This window comes from Dendropsophus ebraccatus, chromosome 12 (assembly GCF_027789765.1).
Source record: "Dendropsophus ebraccatus isolate aDenEbr1 chromosome 12, aDenEbr1.pat, whole genome shotgun sequence".
In the NCBI taxonomy this organism is placed as follows: Eukaryota; Metazoa; Chordata; class Amphibia; order Anura; family Hylidae; genus Dendropsophus; species Dendropsophus ebraccatus.
In genome coordinates this window covers 50,538,567-50,558,573 of record NC_091465.1, presented here as the reverse complement: position 1 = coordinate 50,558,573, position 20,007 = coordinate 50,538,567, and the positions used below count along the sequence as shown (strand labels likewise).

Genomic DNA, 20,007 nt, shown 5'->3' with positions numbered 1-20,007 from the left:
CATGGACACCATTCTATGGGCTGGCGTATATCGCTATCCGCCGAAAGAAGTGACAAACCCACCCTTTAGAAGAAGTATGAAGTATAGAAGTATGAACCCACCCTTTTAGTAGCATTTTTTGGGTCAAAGCAGTTTTTCCAAAGCCCAGAATGCTGTAGTTAAAACACATATGGTAATGCACACTATTTGGGGGGGGGGGAAACACCACTAAACTGCATCATGGAGGTGCAGTCTTTTGTTGCATTTTTTCCAAGTTAAAAAAATGTTGCAAAATTATGTCTGAAGGAAGCCTTGGGCCCAATCGGCATCAAGATTTCGTGCAGACCCCTGCTGCGCACAAACTCTGCGCCAAATCCTGTCTTCTCTCAGTTTGAATAGGACGGCTCTTGTGCCTTCGCTCTCCATGCCACTCCGTGCATCTCCGCTCAAAACACTGACATGTCAATTTTCTGCAGCCACTATTTATTGAACATCGGCCGCACAAAATTGACAGTGCAGACAATGTAAAGTGCGCTACCAGCATTCCAATTCAAAAGAAAAGAAGTTCATCCTGCTGGTACTGCAGTACAGGCCGGGCTGAACTTCAGAGACAGCGGCCGTTCTATGACACAGCTGTGTCACAGAACGCCCGCTGTCTGTTTTACATAGTGTGAACCTGGCCTAAAAATAATCTGCAACTGGCTGGATCAGAGAAAGGATACCAGCAGGGATGGAATTGAACTTTTTAGCTACGAGATAGCCCAGCCTGCAAATATTGTTATAGTGGTCATGTCGGAGGAGGGAAAAAAACATATAGCCGCTAGGAGGAAGGAGTCCCACAACACATACAGACCTAGAGAAAAAGGAGTTACTGCATCTCACACCCATGGCTTGCATTAGCGCCTCTCGGCTATATTTAAAAACGTCAGAATGTTGGTATATAATTTGATCAAACCATATTGCCTCATGTACCGTATGCAGGTCTTCTGGGACACGTGAGTCCCTACACTAAAACAGCACTGTGACAGTCAGCGACCGCCAACCCCACAAAGCAAGCGCCAAACAGGGGAGGGGGAAGGCACAGAATGACCGCACTGTCACAGGACCAAACCACATGCCCCACACATACAACACATAGATGGCGTTCTATGTAAAACATGGGACTAGGTGAGGGCACTACTGTTCCTTGGTTCAGCCAACCAGCTGTAATATCAACTACCAGTTCACACTACAAGGGAGAACTGTCTGGATCCCACACCTGGATAGCATTCTTCTGAAAAGCCACATCCTCAGCTCAGCTAGCCACTGGCATGAAAGGGAAGCACTGTGTACACAACACTCCATTTTCGGTCAAAACTTTATAATAATTTTTTTTAGCACCCTCCTTGAGAAAATCCTGTGTACATCCCTTCCTACAAGGAAATACATTTCCCTGAGGCTTGCATGCCAGCCATAACAGAAAGCTTCTCAATATACTAGAGAGGATTCCTATCACAATATGTTAAGAAACTGCCATGTATGCCATTGCCTATTTGTACCTTAAAGTGGTTATAAATGAGATTTTTAATTTTAATGAAAACTGTAAACAGCACAAGTGTGTCTGGTTCCTATCTGGTACTTGCCCAGAGATTTCCAGAGACCTGTCGAGATCTGTCTTTAATTCTTTTCCTAGTTAGTTACTAAGCCTTGGGGCAGAAAATGCAGGTTGTCTGCCAGTTTATTGTTAGGACTGCTCACACTGAATCTATTTAGTGATTTGTTCCTGGATTTGGATATGAGTTGCAATAAGGAAATCAACTATTGCTTTAAAGTAAGGACTGAGATGAGTCCGTAGAGCAAGGAACTGTTTAAGACAATGGGTTTGTGGTTGTCCTGTGCGGTGCCCTCAGGGTCAGCTTTTCTTTGGCACTATAAAATCAGCAATTGCTAACAGAATCCACATTTAATTACGTTTTAAGTCTAGAAAAATAACAGTAAATCCTCTTTTACACTGCTCTAGCAATATATATTTACCATATGTGCTGGGAAAGGTCTGGTATATATGGTAAATGTATTTACAGGCCCCCTCATACCTGATGAAGAGTGTCAATATAACCTTTGGGGATTCTCTTTGCTGGAGAGCCGTTACATGATAGACGACACTGTGAGGCATCAGCTAGTGATATCCATTGGATGTATACATTCAGAGATCCCCCAGAATCAATGAAGCCGCGTCACAGAGGAGAGGGGAGATTTTCACACTGGGCACCAACGGGCCTGTCTCCAGTGTTTCATGCCCGGCCGGAGTTGGGGAATAGAACGGCGCTGTGCACAGGGACCGGGCAGCAATCACAGTACTTCTTATTGTTCTATTGTACATTAGGTTCTATTAGGGTTATTTGGGATCTCTCTGTCACTTCTGAAGTAAACATACTTTCAGTATTAAATTGGCGTAGAGACTATATGCAGCAGATGTAACTAGACAAAGTTGATCATTTTACCCACATGACATCTGCCCAGGAAGAAATGCTGTAAATTGGTCCACGTTTCCAGCAGAATAATATAGAATAATTGAGGGGTTTTATTGATCTTTTCTTTTTACTTAGTTTAATTTCCACGTAATTCAATTAGTGGAGTTAATATTTATTCCTGTAAATGAGCCATTGTAATTGATTTGGTCAAAAGCTGTTGCAAATGAGCTCCAGGGTTTAGCAAGGAATACCTGGACATCGCTGTCTCTTGCCCCTTAAATTCTTTCAAATGCAGTTACGTGTTTTAAAGTATATGACAGTGGCTCCAAAACAATATTAAACAACAGGGGTGAGAAGGGGCACCCTGTCTGGTTCTGTTCTCAAATAGGAATATTTTTCGTCTTAAATTCAGCGATCTTAAGAAACTTAACACAAGAAAGAGTAGTAGATGCTTGGAACAAACTTCCAACAGATGTGGTTGGTAAATCCACAATAATTGAATGTAAACCTGCCTGGGATAAACATATATGTATCCTAAGGGCCCTATTCCACGGGACGATTATCGTTCGCATAATCGTTAACGATAAACGATCCAAACGACCGCTATTACGAAAGACCTGAAGTCGTTCACTCATTAACATGGAAAGATAATCGTTACTTATGATCGTTCTTGTGGTCGTCTTGTCGTCGCTATTGTGTTAGTCACTACTGCGAACGACCGAATGCGAACAATTTGCAAACGAGCAATGATAAAAATAGGTCCAGGTCTTATTAAACTATCAACGATTTCTCGTTCGGTCGTTAGTCGTTAACTGCTATTCAAACGAACGATTATTGTTTAGATTCGAACGATTTAACGATAATCTGAACGATAATCGTCCGGTGGAATAGGGCCCTAAGATAATAAAAAGGAAAGACAGACAAGATGGACGAGGTGTTTTTTCTGCCGACAATCTTTTATGTTTATAAGCAATCCATTTGTTACCGTACTGATCTGTATCATGGAATGTGGGCTGTCCCATGAAGAAGAGACCTGCTGGAAGTACCGCGCCCACACTGAAGCATTTAGTTTAAGGTGAAGGAATCCCAGCATACAGTAGGTGCTTACAGCAGGATCAGACACACCATGTGCACAGAAACAAACCTGCAGAAACCAATTCCAGACAAACTGTGACTTTATGATGAGAAACCTGCGCTGTGAGGAAGTTGTGTCACTGCCAGATGGTGCTAAATGAATGAATCACGTCCATGTGCATTATTATTCATCGGCCATCATCTCTCATATCTATCTTACTGACATCTACTTTGTCTCCCTATCTTAGATATAATCACCGTTTACTATAGTAGGAAATGTATTTTTTTGATTAATGCAGTTTTATGTTTAGTTGCATTATCTTTTTTATTGATTTCATTACAAGCTGTATGATACATTTTCACAATGGCCTCTTTAGACTTGGATTACACAGACTGTTACACTATATAGAGTATATATTTAGTTAATGTACAGTATTATCCAATTGTCAAAATGAGATCACCTTATGTCTTCCTGTTTTAGTGGATGTGGATGCATGGGTTGTCTGTCAACTTGATTCCTATATCCCTTCTGATATGGTTTCCTGATGTGTCCTACATGCCTCTGATTTTGCAGAGGGAAAAGATTCTCATGAATGAACTCGCTCTACTCTGACTAGTTAATGCAGTAAGTGATAGATCAGTGACACACAACTTTTATCCCTTGTTAAGGGTCTCAGCTCTTACACTCAGGAGAGCTGTGGTCACCCCATATCTAGGGACAGACTGCCCATCTGCATTTGCCAGATGGGCCAGTGTGCTAAGTGGGTCAGTCCATGAACAGCTTGACGACGGGTTTTCCCCAGCAGATCACCCTCCCTGCACTTTACAACTGCACTGTATCCAGCCAGCCGCATATCCTTCATCTACTAGTTCCCAGCAGGCCTAACCTCCTCATGGTTGCTGCAGGTCTGACCTTGAATGAAAAGGAGACCCCTTTTCAGTACTGGTGAAGGCAGGGGTGACAATTAGAACAGCAATTTAACTCAAAACCCAAGGGCTGGGCAGGTTGGGGGTGCTTAACAAATGGGTGAGGCTTAGCAGGAATGCAGACAGAGGTTAGTGATGGGCAGGAATCTTAGGTGCAGAGGTCCTGCCATCTCCTGCTTGCTTATTACAAGGTTCCTCAGTCAACAACAGAAGCATGTGAGAATAGCAATGTGTGTGGTGTGTCCTGCTTACTGATATGTGTAGTGAGAGTGCAAGTTGTATTTTAAAATTTTCTTCTGGGTGCCTTGCTTAGTCTGGCCTCTCCCCATTGACCTGTCTGGCACGGGTGACCCCGCTAGGAGTAGTACTCCCGCCAGCTTAGCTCATTGGATCACCAAGGCACGCAAGCTCCCTCACCACGTCAAGGTGAAGGCACCATGAGGGAGCCCCTCCACCCTAACCCGATTACCCATTCCAACCCTTAATTTACCTGTCCTTTACTATAATGTGTACCCCCATGGCACCCTTTCAAGCCCAGGCCTGCCCCAACCCCCTAACATGGGCACTCTCGGCATCCTTCCCAGCCCAGGCCTGCCCCAGCCCCCTACAGCGGACCCTCCTTGCACTCTTCCCAGCCAAGGTCCGCCCCAGCCCCCTTATGTGGACTGTCCTGGCACCCTTCCCAGCCCAGGCCCACCCCAGTCCTCTAATGCGGACCAACCCGGTGCCCTTCCCAGCCCAGGCTTGTGCCAGCCCCCTAACGCAGACCCTCCCAGGGCCCTTCCCAGGACCCTAACAAGGACCCTCCTGGTGCCCTTCCCACCCCAGCTGCCATAGCAGACCCTCCCAGTGCCCATTCCAGCCCAAACCTGCCCTAGCCCCCTAAAGTGGACCCTCCCGGAACCCTTCATGGCCCCTTAACAAGGACCCTCCCTGCACCCTTCCCAGCCCAGCCCAGCCCCGCCCCGCCCAAACCCCCTAACGCGGACCCTCTCGGTATCCTTCCCAGCCCAAGCCTGTCCCAGCCCTGTAAGGAGAATCCTACTGGCGCCCTTCCCAGCTCAGGCCCACCCCAGCCCCCTAACTCGGACCCTCATGGTGCCCTTCCCAGCCAAGTCCTGCTCCAGCCCCCTAAAGCAGAGCCTTCCAGAGCCCTTCCCAGCCCTAGCCTGCCCCCTAAAGTGGACCGCCCACGGGGCTTTTCCCAGCCCAGGCCTGCCCCAGCCCATTAACACAGACCCTCCTGGTGCCCTTCCCAGCCCAAGCCCGCCCCAGCCCCCTAACATGAACCTTCCTGGCGCCCTTCCCAGCTCAGGCCAGACCCCTAATGGGGTCCCTCCCGGCGCCCTTCCCAGGATTATAATGCTGGAAATAAAAAAAAATTGTTGTCTATAGCAACCAGAGTGCGGCTTTCACTTTTTAAGAGCCCAGTACAAAAGCTGTGCTGTGATTGGTTGCTGTTGGCAACAAGGAGAGTTTGCATTTTTTATCTACAATAAATAAATTGGGGCAGATTGAAGGGAATTCTTGCCCTTATAAACCAATCACTGCACAGCTTTCTTATTGTATTCGGTTCTACAGAAATGAGAGCTGTGATTGGTTGCTATGGGCAACAAAGCCATTGCTACTAGAAGACTGCTCGATAAATCTCCCCCTATACGTTCTAATATCCAGTCTGTATAGTGCAGCAAAATCTGTCAATGAGGAGGCTGCAGACCACCCCATATTACGCTATGGGCCAGATTATAGAGCTATGTATGATCTGAATGGCGGCCATATATAATGCTACAGGTTACTGGCTGCTGTGTCTTGGAGATGTCCATGGCCGCCATCACTAATGTCCTCTATGTCCTGTATAGATCAGTCATATACAAGTCAGCTAGTTACATGGCCCCCTAACATGACCAGTGTCCCCCTCCGCTGTCCTGTGTGGTGTGTACCAGTAACACCTTCCAGTACATGTTCTGGGATGTACTGGGGAGCTGTGCCGTCCATCAGGCGTCTCACTAAAAGAAAAAATGGGCAGAAAATTGCCCCTCAGAGACCATAAGACGCCACAAGGCCTGTTTACAGCTTCACTGATTGTGGCAGTTGGTCAACAGCATTCTACGATTGGACAATGACTAATATTTTTTTTTAACTGAAATAGCTTTATTGACAGCTAATTATTTTTAACATATATACAATGTACTGTGCAGCAGCTCCAGCTAAGAAGCTATACTCCTTACACTATACACTATACTTTGTACCACATGTTATATAGTTACCAAGATCAAAAAAATTTTTCCAGGGACACTTCGGCTTCCACAATTAGGGGTGTGGCTTATTGTGGGTGTGGCTTGTGTGTGTGAGAGAGCTATGCCACTGTAAGGGGTCCCCCCTCTTTTCCATCGCCAGCCAGGTAAAAAAGGAGCAGCAGCAGCAGATTAGTAACATCAGGGTAGGGAAGGTCCCTGTGTTTTAGCCCTGTGTAATAAATTTGCTTGGTCCATGGTGTTTTTTCCCAATGCAGCATGCTGTAGGTCTGGTGTATTGTGGGTGTTTACTACTTATAAACCTATGGACTGATGAGCCATCCACAGAATAGTTTCATATCAGTCTCTGATCGGTAGGGTAGGCCATAGGTTGTATTGTTTTCCAGGACTTCCTAGGGTTGCATTCAACTTCTTCAGCCACTGGTATTCAAATGCCAAGCGATCGCACTCAATCATGCTCACGTCTAGTTGCTGCCTCTATACAGGGACAAACTGCTTCCAACCCCATTTACTGTGTAGTGTGGACAGGGCTGAACAGCAGATGTGTGAGCACCCTACCGATCAGAGACTGATGAAGTATCCTCTGGACAGCTCACCAGTCTTTTTTGTAGGAAAAACCCTTTAATGTTTTTTGTTTTTTCAAATTTAGAATGCATGTGCCACTAACATACTGAAAACATACCCCCATAGGCTTATAAATAGTAAATAAACCCTCACAATATACCACACCTACAGCATGCTGCATTTTGAAAAAACACCATTGACCTAACAAATCTATTACAAAATGTGATATATTATATATGCCATACAGCCATAAGCCGTACTGCAGTAGCGGCCGGATGATCTTTAGTGCCGCAGAGTTCTGATGCGGGCGCATCCACATCAGAACTCCCCACAGCACGCTATGGAGTGAGCGTCCGGAGCCGCTTGCTCCATAGTGTGCACTGACAGGGTTTTCTGCGGCCACTATTCAATGAATAGAGGCCGCAGAAAACTGACATGTCAGTTTCTCGTGGCACCGCTAGGGATCCCGGACGGAGTGTATACTATGTGTATACGCCCTGGCCGGGATCCCATAGACGGTAACGTAACGTATATTTTCGTATTTATCACGGCCGTTGTTGCAAGCTGCAGCAATGGCCGTACTTTTACAAAAATATATGTTGTGTGAACATAGCCATAAGCTGTATCCATGTTTTCCAGGACTCTCTAGGGCTCCATCCAAATTCTTCAGCCACCAGTATTCAGTTGGCAAGCTATCGCTCTCGAGTCACGCTTATCTCTAGTAGCGACCTGTAACCTCAGCTCGGCTCCCATTTAAGTGAACAGGAACTGATCAGTAATTGATGACCTATCCTGTGGATAGCTTATCAGTCTATTTTGACAGAAACAGCCCATTAAAAATTGTGTAAAAACACCAAAACAATCCGCTGCAATACTCAGTTAATTTATAGTCTATGGCCTTTCATTCTCACAGCAGATTTTCATTCCGCTGTGAGAATATAGTAACAGCCATGGTTAACCATTTAGCAGCCATGCCTGTAATAATAATAAACAGCCAATGCTTAACCGCCTGTGTCCCCCCCCCCCCCCGATGCACTCCTGCTCGACGTGCAGCCAATCAGTGTGCAGTCCCGCTGCAGCCTTTATTTAGCTGAGTGGGCTGTCAGTGAGTAGGGACCCAAAGACTCGAGCAGGAGTGTGCTGGGGAGAACGGGTAGGTAAACATTGGCTGTTTACTGTTTTTACCGACACAGCAGCTAAATGTGGCTGTGACTACATTCTCGCAGCAAAATGAAGATCCGCTGCAAAAATAGAGGGCCAAAGACTATAGTGGCACTGGTAAAGCTTGCAGCGTGAAATTTGCTGCACCCTAAAGAAGTTTTTTCCAATTTAATCTTACTTATCCTCTATCCACAGAATAGGGGACAAGTATTAGTTTGTGGGGGGTCCCACCTCCGTGCCCTCCGGGGATCTCTAAATTGGTGCCCCGGCTCCTTTGTTATGATTGGAACTGTGGGCTGGCTTGTGACTTGCAGCTCTATTCATTTTTTATGAAGCCGGTGGAGAGAGCCAAGCGCAGAACTCAACTCTTTCCAGTGGCTCCATAGAGAATGAATAGAGCTGCAAGTCATGCACCAACCACCAACTCCATTCATACAAAGGAGCTGGGGTGCAGATTTACAGATTCATAACAGTCTGGACCTGCCTGCATCACACAGGACACACTAAAGAATCTGCAGACAGAAGAGACAGGTAGTGTGATCAGGAGAGGTGTGTAAGGGTACTACTACACGGAACGATAATTGGCCGAATCAGCCCAATTCGGCTGATTGTCGTTCCGTGTATTAAATACAACGATCAGCCAATGACAACGATCATCGGCTGATCGTTGATACAGGTTTGAACCTATAATTGTCGGGCGCCCACCGCACATCGCTACCTGTAATAGCGGTGTGCGGCCGGCGACTGATGACTTACATTACCTGTCCAGGCTGCAGGGCTCATCTTGCGATCTTCTTCTCCCTGGGCCCCGCGCTCCAGCTTCAGAGTGGCCTGTCTGACAGGCCGCTCAGCCAATCACAGGCTGGGACCGCCACGGCCAGTGTATAAAGTATAAAGTAAAAGCAAGGGCTGCAAGGACATCGGTAACTATAGCAGATCGGCGCTCGTTTACAGTTATTATCAGGCCTTCATCAGCCTGTGTAATAACACCCTAACTCTGCAGTTAATCACTGTATGTTCTCACTTACTTCAGTATATTGTCTCTTAGGGGAGATATACAATCTACAGTAGCAGTCTACACATGGAAGGAGCATAGAAATGAGCAAGGAGGCTAGGGCTGGCTGGGGATCTGAGATCTGCCAGGGGGATCTGAGAAATGATTATCAAATCCTTTAGTTCACACTAGGTTAGTAACACAAGAGAGAATGACATTATGTCTACACATTAGAAAATGTAATTTATTTGTTCTCAGAATCGTGGTCACATGTCCCAATTGTGGTAGTATGGATGCAGCTGAGCTGGGATAATACAGATGACACAGCAGGAATGTTAGCAATATATGGTAAGGAAAAAACCTGGAGTTCTTCTCTAATGATTAACGTTGGGTTCACACACAGCTTTTGACCAGTTTAATTACATATAATAAGTGATTTGCACCATTTTCTGTGGTTTGAGCCTATTGCTGGTTTTGTCAAAGCATATTTACCAAAATGCTACATGTGAACCCAACCCATGGATTATTTCTATAACTATGTAAAAAGTTGTCCTTTGGTTGGCATTTGATGGGGAGATTGTAGGTATGAACAGTCAGTCACCCTGTGGCAAGTCTTTAGTCTGTTTGTATAAGCAGCTTAAACAGGTGATGCAGAAAAAAGGAGGGAGCCGTGAGGAGGGCAATGTATTTATGCTGAACAGTTATTTGTCATTCAGAGTCTGTGGGAAGCTGCATGATGATCCCCTATGAGAACTGTAATGGCGACCTTTTTGTGGTTGTCGACGAGCAGCTGTCATCCATGTACAAAACCAATGTATTTGACAAAAATAAAATATTTAAGTCATCTTCCAAGAAGAAAACTCAGGAATTTTGAGACACTTTAAAGTAACATACTAAGTGAAATGTACCCCTGCACGTCTATTACCCCAGACAGTCTTAAACAGTTACAAAGGTGACATTGTTATTTTTATTTCTCTTTCCAGGTGTGACAGCAGCAGCAAAAGGTTACTTTGATGCCCTGGTGAAACTGGGGGAACTGGCCAGCATTAGCCAAGGGTCTAAAGAGCTGGGTGAGTTGCACATATTCATGTATTTATTCAGTACCTCTCCAGCTATGTCCATCACACTTGCTTCCAGCCTCTTAATGTACTGAAAGTACACAGTGTAGGACCCTTCAAGATCAGGGATTCATGACCAAGCTCATTAAACAGGAAGCTCTGCCTTCCTGCGGAGTGCCAGAAATTCCTGTTAACTGTCTCCTTTCACATATAACTGCTTGGATGTAGAATACAGTGTGGCTCCTGCAGGGGGAATGTAAAATGAAGCGTCCGTCAGTGTCTGCTCTGTTCCTTCCTTGACAACTCTGCCAGCTCCCGGCTTTTCTTAATTTAAATCACATTCCCTGTTTTGCTGCCCTGGCAACCTGCTTAGTGCTAGAATGGATTGTAAGAGGTGCACAGACAGTCGGTGCCTGGATTTCCCGTGGCCTCCCTCTTTATGCCAGGATTACTTAGTTATATTAACACCTTTTGTTGCCCAAGTGACCTTCATATTGAAACTAAACACTTTGCTTTAAATCACGTTTGCTGTGAGGCTTTCTATTACTAGAAGGAACTGGGAACATTCACAAGGATTCTGATCTGTTTGTTATAGTGTTACTCCGCACCCCAGGCTTACAGAACCTATAAAGACTTGTTCTGAGCTAACAATGTTTTGTGGCTACAGGAGAACCAGAGCTGTAAGATTTGTATTACACGGTTGACCCAACTGAGTAATCGAGTGCCGATCATGAAGATCAGCTTTATACAGCTTCATTTTGGGGCAGGAAGGACTGCAAAACTGATCACTGGATCATTCAAAGACCCTTTGCTGCAGTACCCTATTACCCAAAGTAATGTTCAGTTAGTTGCCAATGATTTTTTCTTGATGGGCCAAAATGACTCAATCAGCCAATGAACAAATATTTACTTATCTGCCAACTTATCGCTAGCCCTATTACACAGGGCAATGATGGCTCGTATGGCTTATTATTGCCCCATTTATTAGGCATCTAACTTGAAGCTCCTGGGCCCCAGAGTAAAATCCAGGTAGTGCAGCCTATAGGACGCCAAAAACACCAGGGCCAGGGTGCAAATGCTACCTCTCCAGCTCCTAAAGTTAAATCCTAGAGGAGTATAGCAGCAGTGTCAGCGGAGCAGATTACAACCTACAGTATAAGGCTATGTTCACACAACGTATCTTTTCGTAAAAGTACGGCCGTTGTTGCAATCAGTAACAACGGCCGTACTTTTTACAAACAGATATGTTGCCTTGTCTTCTATGAATTCCCGCCTGGAGCATATACACACAGTATACGCTCCGGCTGGGATTTCTCGCGGTGCTGTAGAAAACTGACATGTCAGTGCACACTATGGAGCGAGTTTATGTATTATTTGTATGAAAATGATCACTGAGACAGCTTACTGGTCACTAAGACAAGCTTTGTACAGTCAGAAAAGTGCTGATACACGGACCATATGAACTGTATTCCTCCAGTGACTCATATCCAGAGGAACATAAATCAGCAGCAGAGTATGTAAAGCTTGTACTTCAGAATGACCCTATATAATGGCTGTAAGCAAAGACTGTAGTAAAGATTAGACTGGTATGTATTATGTGCCAGGAAGTGTAAGTAAACAAGTACTATTGCCTGCAGCACTAAAGCAACATCTGAATACCATCTACATGTAATTGCTTGGGCTTCCTGGTGGTTTTCCAGTTTCCGTTTCCTGTGACACTCCCAAACATACCGATAAGCTCACTAACTTTGTATAGAAGGAGCCCCTGTGAGGGTCCTCTGCTCTGACATGGGGCAATTAGTTCGTTAGCCCCACTGGAGACAGAAACCAAATATGAACAGTAAAGGTGCTAATACACCTTCAAGAGACATCACATTATTTTTATCTCTTCCATCCTCCCTATACACTTGAACCTTCGGGACAGCAGAATGTTCATGTGATCCCTGTGGGGAGGGTAAGCCGTAGTCAGACAGCTCTGAGAACAAAAGGGTCAGGCAGAGAAAATTCATTACTCCTGACCCTTCTGTCCACTGCCATTATCTGTCAGTAGGGAGTCAGGAGTCCTCCATACACCTTACATGGCGGCAAGCTTGGCTGACTTTAGTCAAAAGTGTATGGGAACCTTAAGACAGACTGGTTGCTAGTGATATATTACCCAACAACAGTGGCCAGGCAGCATCTCTAGTGGGCAGTCTGATTATTCTGACACAAAGGGGGACATTTACGAAGCATCCGCCAGGGAGAAGGTGCAGATTCGCCCATTCTCCCTGGCATATGCCTCCCGTATGCCCCGCTCCCCCGATGGGTGGGCTGGGGGAGCATGACAAGGCGAGGAGGAGGCGTGGCCTTCTCCCGCGCCTCATTTATCATGATATACGCCTGCTCGCAGGCGTAAATCATGATCAAAATCTGCACCTGCTGGAAGCCGGTGTAGATTTCATACACCGGGTGTAGGTTGGGGCGCCCAGCCGGATTCACTAAGAGGCATGCGCCTCTTAGTGAATCCTGCCGGGGAAAAGGGGGCAGGGCCTAATATAAGACTGGGGTACTTGTACGCCGGTCTTCATAAATCCCCCCCAATATGTTAATTTTCTGAGCGCCTATACAAAATGTACTCTGTAGCACTAATCTACCAAAATGAGGTAGATGGACCCTTTCGATTCCAGAGCCTAGGTGCACAGCGACATCTGCACTTTATATAGTTAAAGGGGCTATACAGACATAGAAAAATACCCCAAAATTGACAAAATTGTGGTGCCAAGCTGGAACAGAGCTGAGGTGCACAAGTTGGGTGAGGGACTGTAATAAACCTAGAAAATCCATTCTAGTCTAATATAACTAGTAAGTAGGAATTCCCCTAAATGTTCTCCATTGTAAAACACTAGGCTGTAACTGGCACTTTCTCCACTAAGCTCATTGCTGGCCTACAGTGAGTCATGCCATGCTTTATTGTTAACGTCAATTTCCTTATCACCATCTCAAGAGCAATATTGTCTTCCAAGCCACATGTGTATATCAAGTAAGAACCTCAGTTATCTGACATATACCCCCTGCAGAAGACTACAACTGGCTATTGGTAATGTTATAATGCTAGAATGTATCCAGACATCGGCATCTCTGCCTGAGTATTTCAGCAATGTGGGAGTAAGTGATTAGTAATGTCTTAGTCTTCTTAAATGGAATGGAACTAAAAGATAATCTGAGTCACGTTGAGCTGCAAGAATGTCATAATTAGGTTAAAAACAGTTGGAAACAATATTCATCTTTCTTTCTGCTCAGGAGGGTACAATGTGGAGCTGGTGCTGACATGGCTGCAAATGTGACCTGTCCCATATTACTTTAGGTAGTAAACTAGTTATAGTTATATCACACAGAACATTGCTTTGTGGAATAGGAAGGTATAGCATACAAAACTGTCATTCTACTTTTAAATTAAATAGGAAATTAGGCCTGTAACCATAACAAGGGGGCACCCTCTACGTCTAAAGGAAAGAAGGTTTCATTATCAGCACAGACATTCATTCTTTACTGTAAGAGCAGTAAGAATATGGAACTCTCTACCACATGATGTTGTCATGGCTGACTCGATAAATAAGTTCAAGGGAAGCCTGGATGCTTTTCTTAAAAAATATAACATTACAAGCTATGGGCACTAGGTTTTTATGTGATGGGACGCTGATCCAGGGATCATTCTGGAGCAAGGAAGGTTTTTTTTCTCCCTGTGATGGGGTAACTGGGGGGGGGGGGGAGGAAGAATTTTTAATACCCCCCAATAAAAATGAAAATCGCCCTCTTTAAAGGCAACAAAATGAAAATAAAAATTAGCTGCAGCCTTAGGGGGTTAAGGGGATTGTTTCATGTATATGGCTTTTTAGGAGATAAAGACATCAAAAAGTGGGTCCTCTGCTCCAGAAGCTCCTTCATCAGCAACAGTGTAAAGTCACTCAAAACACTCTCCAGGTGTTGGGAGTCAAATGCCAAGTGAACATTGCCAAACCCAAACTTTCAGCAAGTTGGCTCATGACTGTTCCCCAAAAACACATCCGGATGCAATTTGATCCAATTTTTTTATCCTTTTTTTTTTAATCATGGAAGTCAATGGCAAAACGGATCAAAACTGATGCATGCAAATACATCAGTTTTTTCATCCATTAAAAAAAAAAAAAAGAGAGAGATTATAAAACGGACTGCAAAAAATGCAGTGTGAACCCAGCCTTACATGCCCAAATAAGAAAGCTGCCTCCTGTTTGTTTAACTTCATGTCATCTGCAGGATATTTTCTAATCTATATGGTTGTTTATTGTAGGTGACACTTTGTTTCAAATGGCTGAAGTCCATCGACAAATCCAAGTCCAGTTAGAAGAAGTTGTAAGTATCTTCTGTAGTATTCTCTATGATTCTGGTGTTGCACCGCCGACACTAAGGGCCCTATTCAATCGTTAACGATTAACAATCTCAAACGACCGCTATTGCGAAAGACCTGAAAACATTCACTCATTTCCATAGAACGATAATCGTTACTTATGATCGTAATTGCAATAGTTTTTCTTCGCTATTTATTCGCTATTGCGTTCGTATCTATTGCGAACAACCGAACGATGTCTTATTCAATGCAAACGATTTGCGAACGTTTTCCGAACGAGCAACGATAAAAATAGGTCCAGGTCTTATAAAGCGATCAACAATTTCTCGTTCGGTCGTTAATTGTTAACTGCATTTCAACCGAACGATTATCGTTTAGATTTGAACGATTTAACGATAATCTGAACGATAATCGTCCGGTGGAATAGGGCCCTAACAAGGAGGTCTTGCCTACTTTCCATTCTTTGCTGTAATGAAGGGCGGTGTGATAGCTGAGTTAGTTACATTGCAAGTGTTCCGTGAAGAATAGATTCTAGCATAAGGATATTTGCAGACAATGAAAGGCCTGTATTTTGTTGCTGATGATTATTATCAGAAGATTCCCACTGCAGATTATTACAAGAAGACTCCCATTTCTAAAGGGAGGAATTCCAAAAATAACATATTAGGGTATTGCTTCTTATGTAGTCAACAAATGTTACGCTGCCTATTTGGCCAGTACAGATCTTATTCATCCCAGTCTCGTCTGATGTTCTGTACAAGCTGCCTGGTTGGAGTAATTACAGTGTGCTGTCTGGGCTGCATTGTAATTACATTATTGCTGCTATTAAGAAGCTTAACACTCACATAATGGATAAGGGATTGTTAACTATTAAGAAAACATATACTATTTATCTTTCCTTTGTGTGCTACTAAAGAAGCACAAAATGTAATGATGCTGGAGGTTTTCTGTCTTTCCCCTATGATGGTGTGCCACAGGTGCTACAGTAACATCATCTACGTAGAAACACAGTAGAAAAACACTCAGGATTTTCCATATAATAAAAAAATGCAATGTTTCCCAGCAAGTAAACCTCATTTTTATTGAATCCACACAGAAAGACATACTCATGGGATTGTTGCCAGTTGTAACTAAATTCTCAAAATCCAGTCCCATAGTACTGGAGTAGGGAAGGCAACTGTTAGGGGACAGCATTTATAGACGTACCCATAGCCTTGCTGTCTATATAATATATGAATATAGATCTCTATGTAGGGGTATGTTCACACTGAATAACATAGGGGGAATTCCACAGCAGATCTCCGCTCAAAGAATTGACACTGTGTGACAATGAGTCAGGCGGAATCAGGCCGCCTATATTACTCTGTGTGAACATACCCAAAGGCTAGGTTCACACTACATTTTTGCAATCCGTTTTTTAATCTGTTTTTGACAAAAAACGGATGGAAAAACAAATGCCTTTGTGTGCATACCTTTTCATCCTTTTTTCCATTGGCTTCCATGATAAGAAAACCGATCAAAACGCATCCATTTTTTTAACGTACACAAAAATAAGGTTTTGCAAAAACATTTGGTAAAAAAGGATTGCAAAAACATAGTGTGAACTCAGCCTAAGAAATGTGCATATTGTTAAATATAAGGGTCAACTCATCATTTTATGTCATGTTATTTCAACTAAGGGTGCATTTACACAGACAGATTTATCTGACAGATTTTTAAAACCAAAGCCAGGAATGGATTTGAAAAAAGAATAGATCCCAGTCTTTCCTTTATGACCTGTTCTCTGTTTATAGTCTGGTCTTGGTTTTGGCTTCAAAGATCTGTAAGATAAACGCAGCATAAGTAAGTTCGTTTGGGTACTATTTAGTTCTGGTGGGTGACAATGAGTATACCTACTATTAGAGCCCCTATGGGAGATGTCCTTCAGTATTTCCAGAATCCTGAAAGAAAAATACAGAAGCAAATACTATATCAATGTATGACTAGATTTGTTGGCAAAGTAGGGCAATGGTTCACAGAAAAACTTTAATGGTAGACATTTTGATTAATCACAGAAGTTTCCAGAAAACTGATAAGAAGCAGCAAAACAAATTTTCAAAATCACCAAAAGATGTCTCTTCTGGGGTTGTTAACACTATCATATTGTATCCCATTTAAGAACAATGTGAAAAGTTGGAATGTAATAAAACACTAAATAATATACTCCTCCTTATTTTTCAGCTTAAACTTTTCCACTCCGAACTCTTGGCTCAACTGGAACACAAGCTGGAGTTGGACATTAAGTATTTAACAGTGCGTAGTTTGCCTTCCGTTCTGTCATATTGTCTATTGTGATATCTGTTCCACCTTCTTGGTATCAGGGGATTGTCACTTTTTAACAGATACCATTTCCTTCACTATTCCCAGGCCACACTGAAAAAATATCAAGTTGAGCATCGTTCCAAGTCGGAGTCTATCGAGAAATGTCAGTCTGAGCTCAAGAAGCTGAGGAAGAAGTGTCAAAATAGCAAAAACCCCCAGAAATATGGAGACAGAGAGGTGCAGGTACAGTGATATAATGCAGTTAGAATTGTTACTAAAGGTGCCTATAATATTTAGACAACAGTCAGCCAAACCTGCCAACTTCAATGGGTTTGGCTGACTGTCTAAGTTGCATAGCGGCCTCCTGACTCTCCATCAACCGAGGAAGTGGGGAAAAAGAGGAGTTGAGCATGTTGGATTTCAACTCCCCAACCCTGTTATTCTGTGAGAGATAAACTGTTGCCAAAGTTGCCTGGATGTGGCTTGTTCCTTCCCTTTGCATAAACAGCACATGAATTTTTTTCCATGCCAAACATTTATGTGTACAGGTAGGCCATGTAATACAAACAACAGTAAGTCTCACGTGAGTGGAACTGTAAGAAGCTATCACTTCTATGGACATGCTACATGGCTATAATAAAAGTTAAGTGTAATGTACTGGAGGAAACATATCACTGTCATATCTGCTTTCAATACAAAACTCTTTAAATTCATAGGCAGAGCAGTGACCAGTGGTTGTTTATTGGTACTTTCTGTAATTCTATGAGTGGCCAGAGAGGGACCAGATGGGGGGCGCAGTTGTGCATTGAGGGGGCATGACCTTTGTGGGAGCTGAATTTATTACAATTTACACCTGCACAATTAGGTGTTTTCAGAGAACTGTCTGGAAGTGGCTTATTCCCATATCCTCACTATAATAAAGTATGGATACTCCTTTGGCGCTGCATGCAGGTTTATAAGACAGCTAATAGTTTTTAGTTGTTTTTTTTTTTTAAAGTGCTTAATACACAAGTGTGGATTCATCTACCAATATATGCAAGGATCACATTACTGACAATTCAAACAGGCAAAAGTGCCCTTCTGTTGTGTAGCCTAAGGGACTGTTTATTCCTTTTAGGGACAATATCACTCTTCATCAATCTAACATTTAATGCATTATATTAACATATAATGCATAATAGCGGGTTCCACATTTTTTTTATCCTGCCACAGTGGCATGCATTGCACCAAGGAGACATGCAGATTATATGCCTTTGGATACACTATGCAGTTTTTTTTCTTTTAATTGTATTTCTTCACATTTTTCTCCCACTTTTTCACCTTATACCACAGTTCTTTGATATTCTCTGTCAATGAATTTATTAAAGGGACTCTGTCACTAGGTTTATGCTGCCTTAAAGGAGACCTGTCACCCCACGCGCCGGGGTGACAGGCTCCCGACCCCCAGATAGATCCCCTTATACTTACCTCATGTCGCCGAGTCCTGCTGCCGGAGCCGGTCCCGGGACGGAGATATCCTGGTGAGAAGCCGGCGCGCGCGCTGTGGAGATGAGTCCAGCGTCCATAGAGAATGAATGGAGCCGTGCGCGCAGCAGAGATGAGTCCGGCTCCATTCATTCTCTATGGACGCTGGACTCATCTCCACAGCGCGCGCGCCGGCTTCTCGCCGGGATATCTCCGTCCCGGGACCGGCTCTGGCAGCGGGACTCGGCGACATGAGGTAACTATAAGGGGATCTATCTGGGGGTGGGGAGCCTGTCCTCTTTAAATGAAGAAAGAATAATCTAGTGACGGAAATTACTTACATCACTCTGTTCAGCCTTTCTCCTAATATGCAGAAGAATAGGATTCTTGCCACACCCCTCCCCCTGCCCTCCAGCTGCTGATTGACAGTTGACTGTCTATATACAGCATGGATAGATAACTGCCAAACAGCAGCTGGTGGGCCGAGTTTCTGCTTCTCATGTATATTGAGGACTACTGGGCTCACGCACATAATGGAGAGGACTACTTACTGTCCATGGTATTCAGGAGGATATCTCTGGTTTAGATGCACAGAACAATGTAAGTGATACATCATTCTGTTCAGCTTCTCTGTCATTAGTTTATGCTACCCTGAGATAGGAAAGCATAAACCTGCCGACAGTATTTTGCCTCTATTATTCTCCTTATCCTTGTTTGAGCTAGAAATCTATGTAGCTCTTACAAACTGACTTTTCAAGTAGCTCTGAAATGCATGTGGGGCATAACAACTTAAAAATAATGTGGCCTCAAGTATCTCATGCTTCATACTCCTTTCGAGATCAAGAAAATAAACAACAGGGTGATCTAAAAACTTAGTTCTAAAAAACAACAGGTCTAAAAACTTAGTTCCAGATTTATCACAGTGTAAACTGCCCACGGCAACCAATCAAAGCTCAGCTTTCATTTTACCAGTGTTATATCTATTGAATGGCATGTATCTGAATTGTACCTGACATTTCAAAAGCTGCAAGGTTTTGTTAGAATAGCCCTTTACAGTGATAAATTTTAATGCTCTCTTTAGTGTTATTGACCCTTTCAGTGGTGCACAAATATTTCTCATTCTTTCTACTTCAGGGTGCAACACCAGATCTGGACTGAACCTGGTGTGTGTGTGTGTGTGTGTGTGTGTGAGTATGGGGGTGGGGTGTTACTAATGCACTGGGGTTTCATAGATCTAGATAGACTGGACTTAGGGGAACTCATGAACTCATGAACTCATGAGAGAAGATCACTGAAGATATAAACAAATATTACTGTCACAGGACAAATGAAAGCAAGTCTCCCTCTTCCTGTCTTCCAGAGGTAAAACTGCCACAGAAGAGAGGGACTGAACCTAGATGTTATTGGTGAACTTTGT

At 43.7% G+C, this 20,007-nt stretch overlaps 1 protein-coding gene and 1 long non-coding RNA gene across 2 annotated transcripts in view; one reads left to right on the top strand and one right to left on the bottom strand.

The window, feature by feature from the left end:
- The window catches only part of LOC138769979 (BAR/IMD domain-containing adapter protein 2-like), a 97,950-nt gene that overhangs the window by 39,643 nt on the left and 38,300 nt on the right, over positions 1-20,007 (top strand). The window contains exons 3-6 of the mRNA XM_069948784.1: positions 10,388-10,474; positions 14,769-14,830; positions 17,046-17,117; positions 17,232-17,369. Coding sequence (XP_069804885.1) covers positions 10,388-10,474; positions 14,769-14,830; positions 17,046-17,117; positions 17,232-17,369 — 359 coding nt within the window. The remainder of the gene's footprint in view (positions 1-10,387; positions 10,475-14,768; positions 14,831-17,045; positions 17,118-17,231; positions 17,370-20,007) is intronic.
- Positions 10,386-19,020, bottom strand: LOC138769980 (uncharacterized). Its single transcript, XR_011359363.1, has 3 exons — positions 18,932-19,020; positions 16,722-16,765; positions 10,386-10,705 (listed from the first exon to the last, which is right to left on the bottom strand). It is a non-coding gene; the product is annotated as an uncharacterized lncRNA (long non-coding RNA).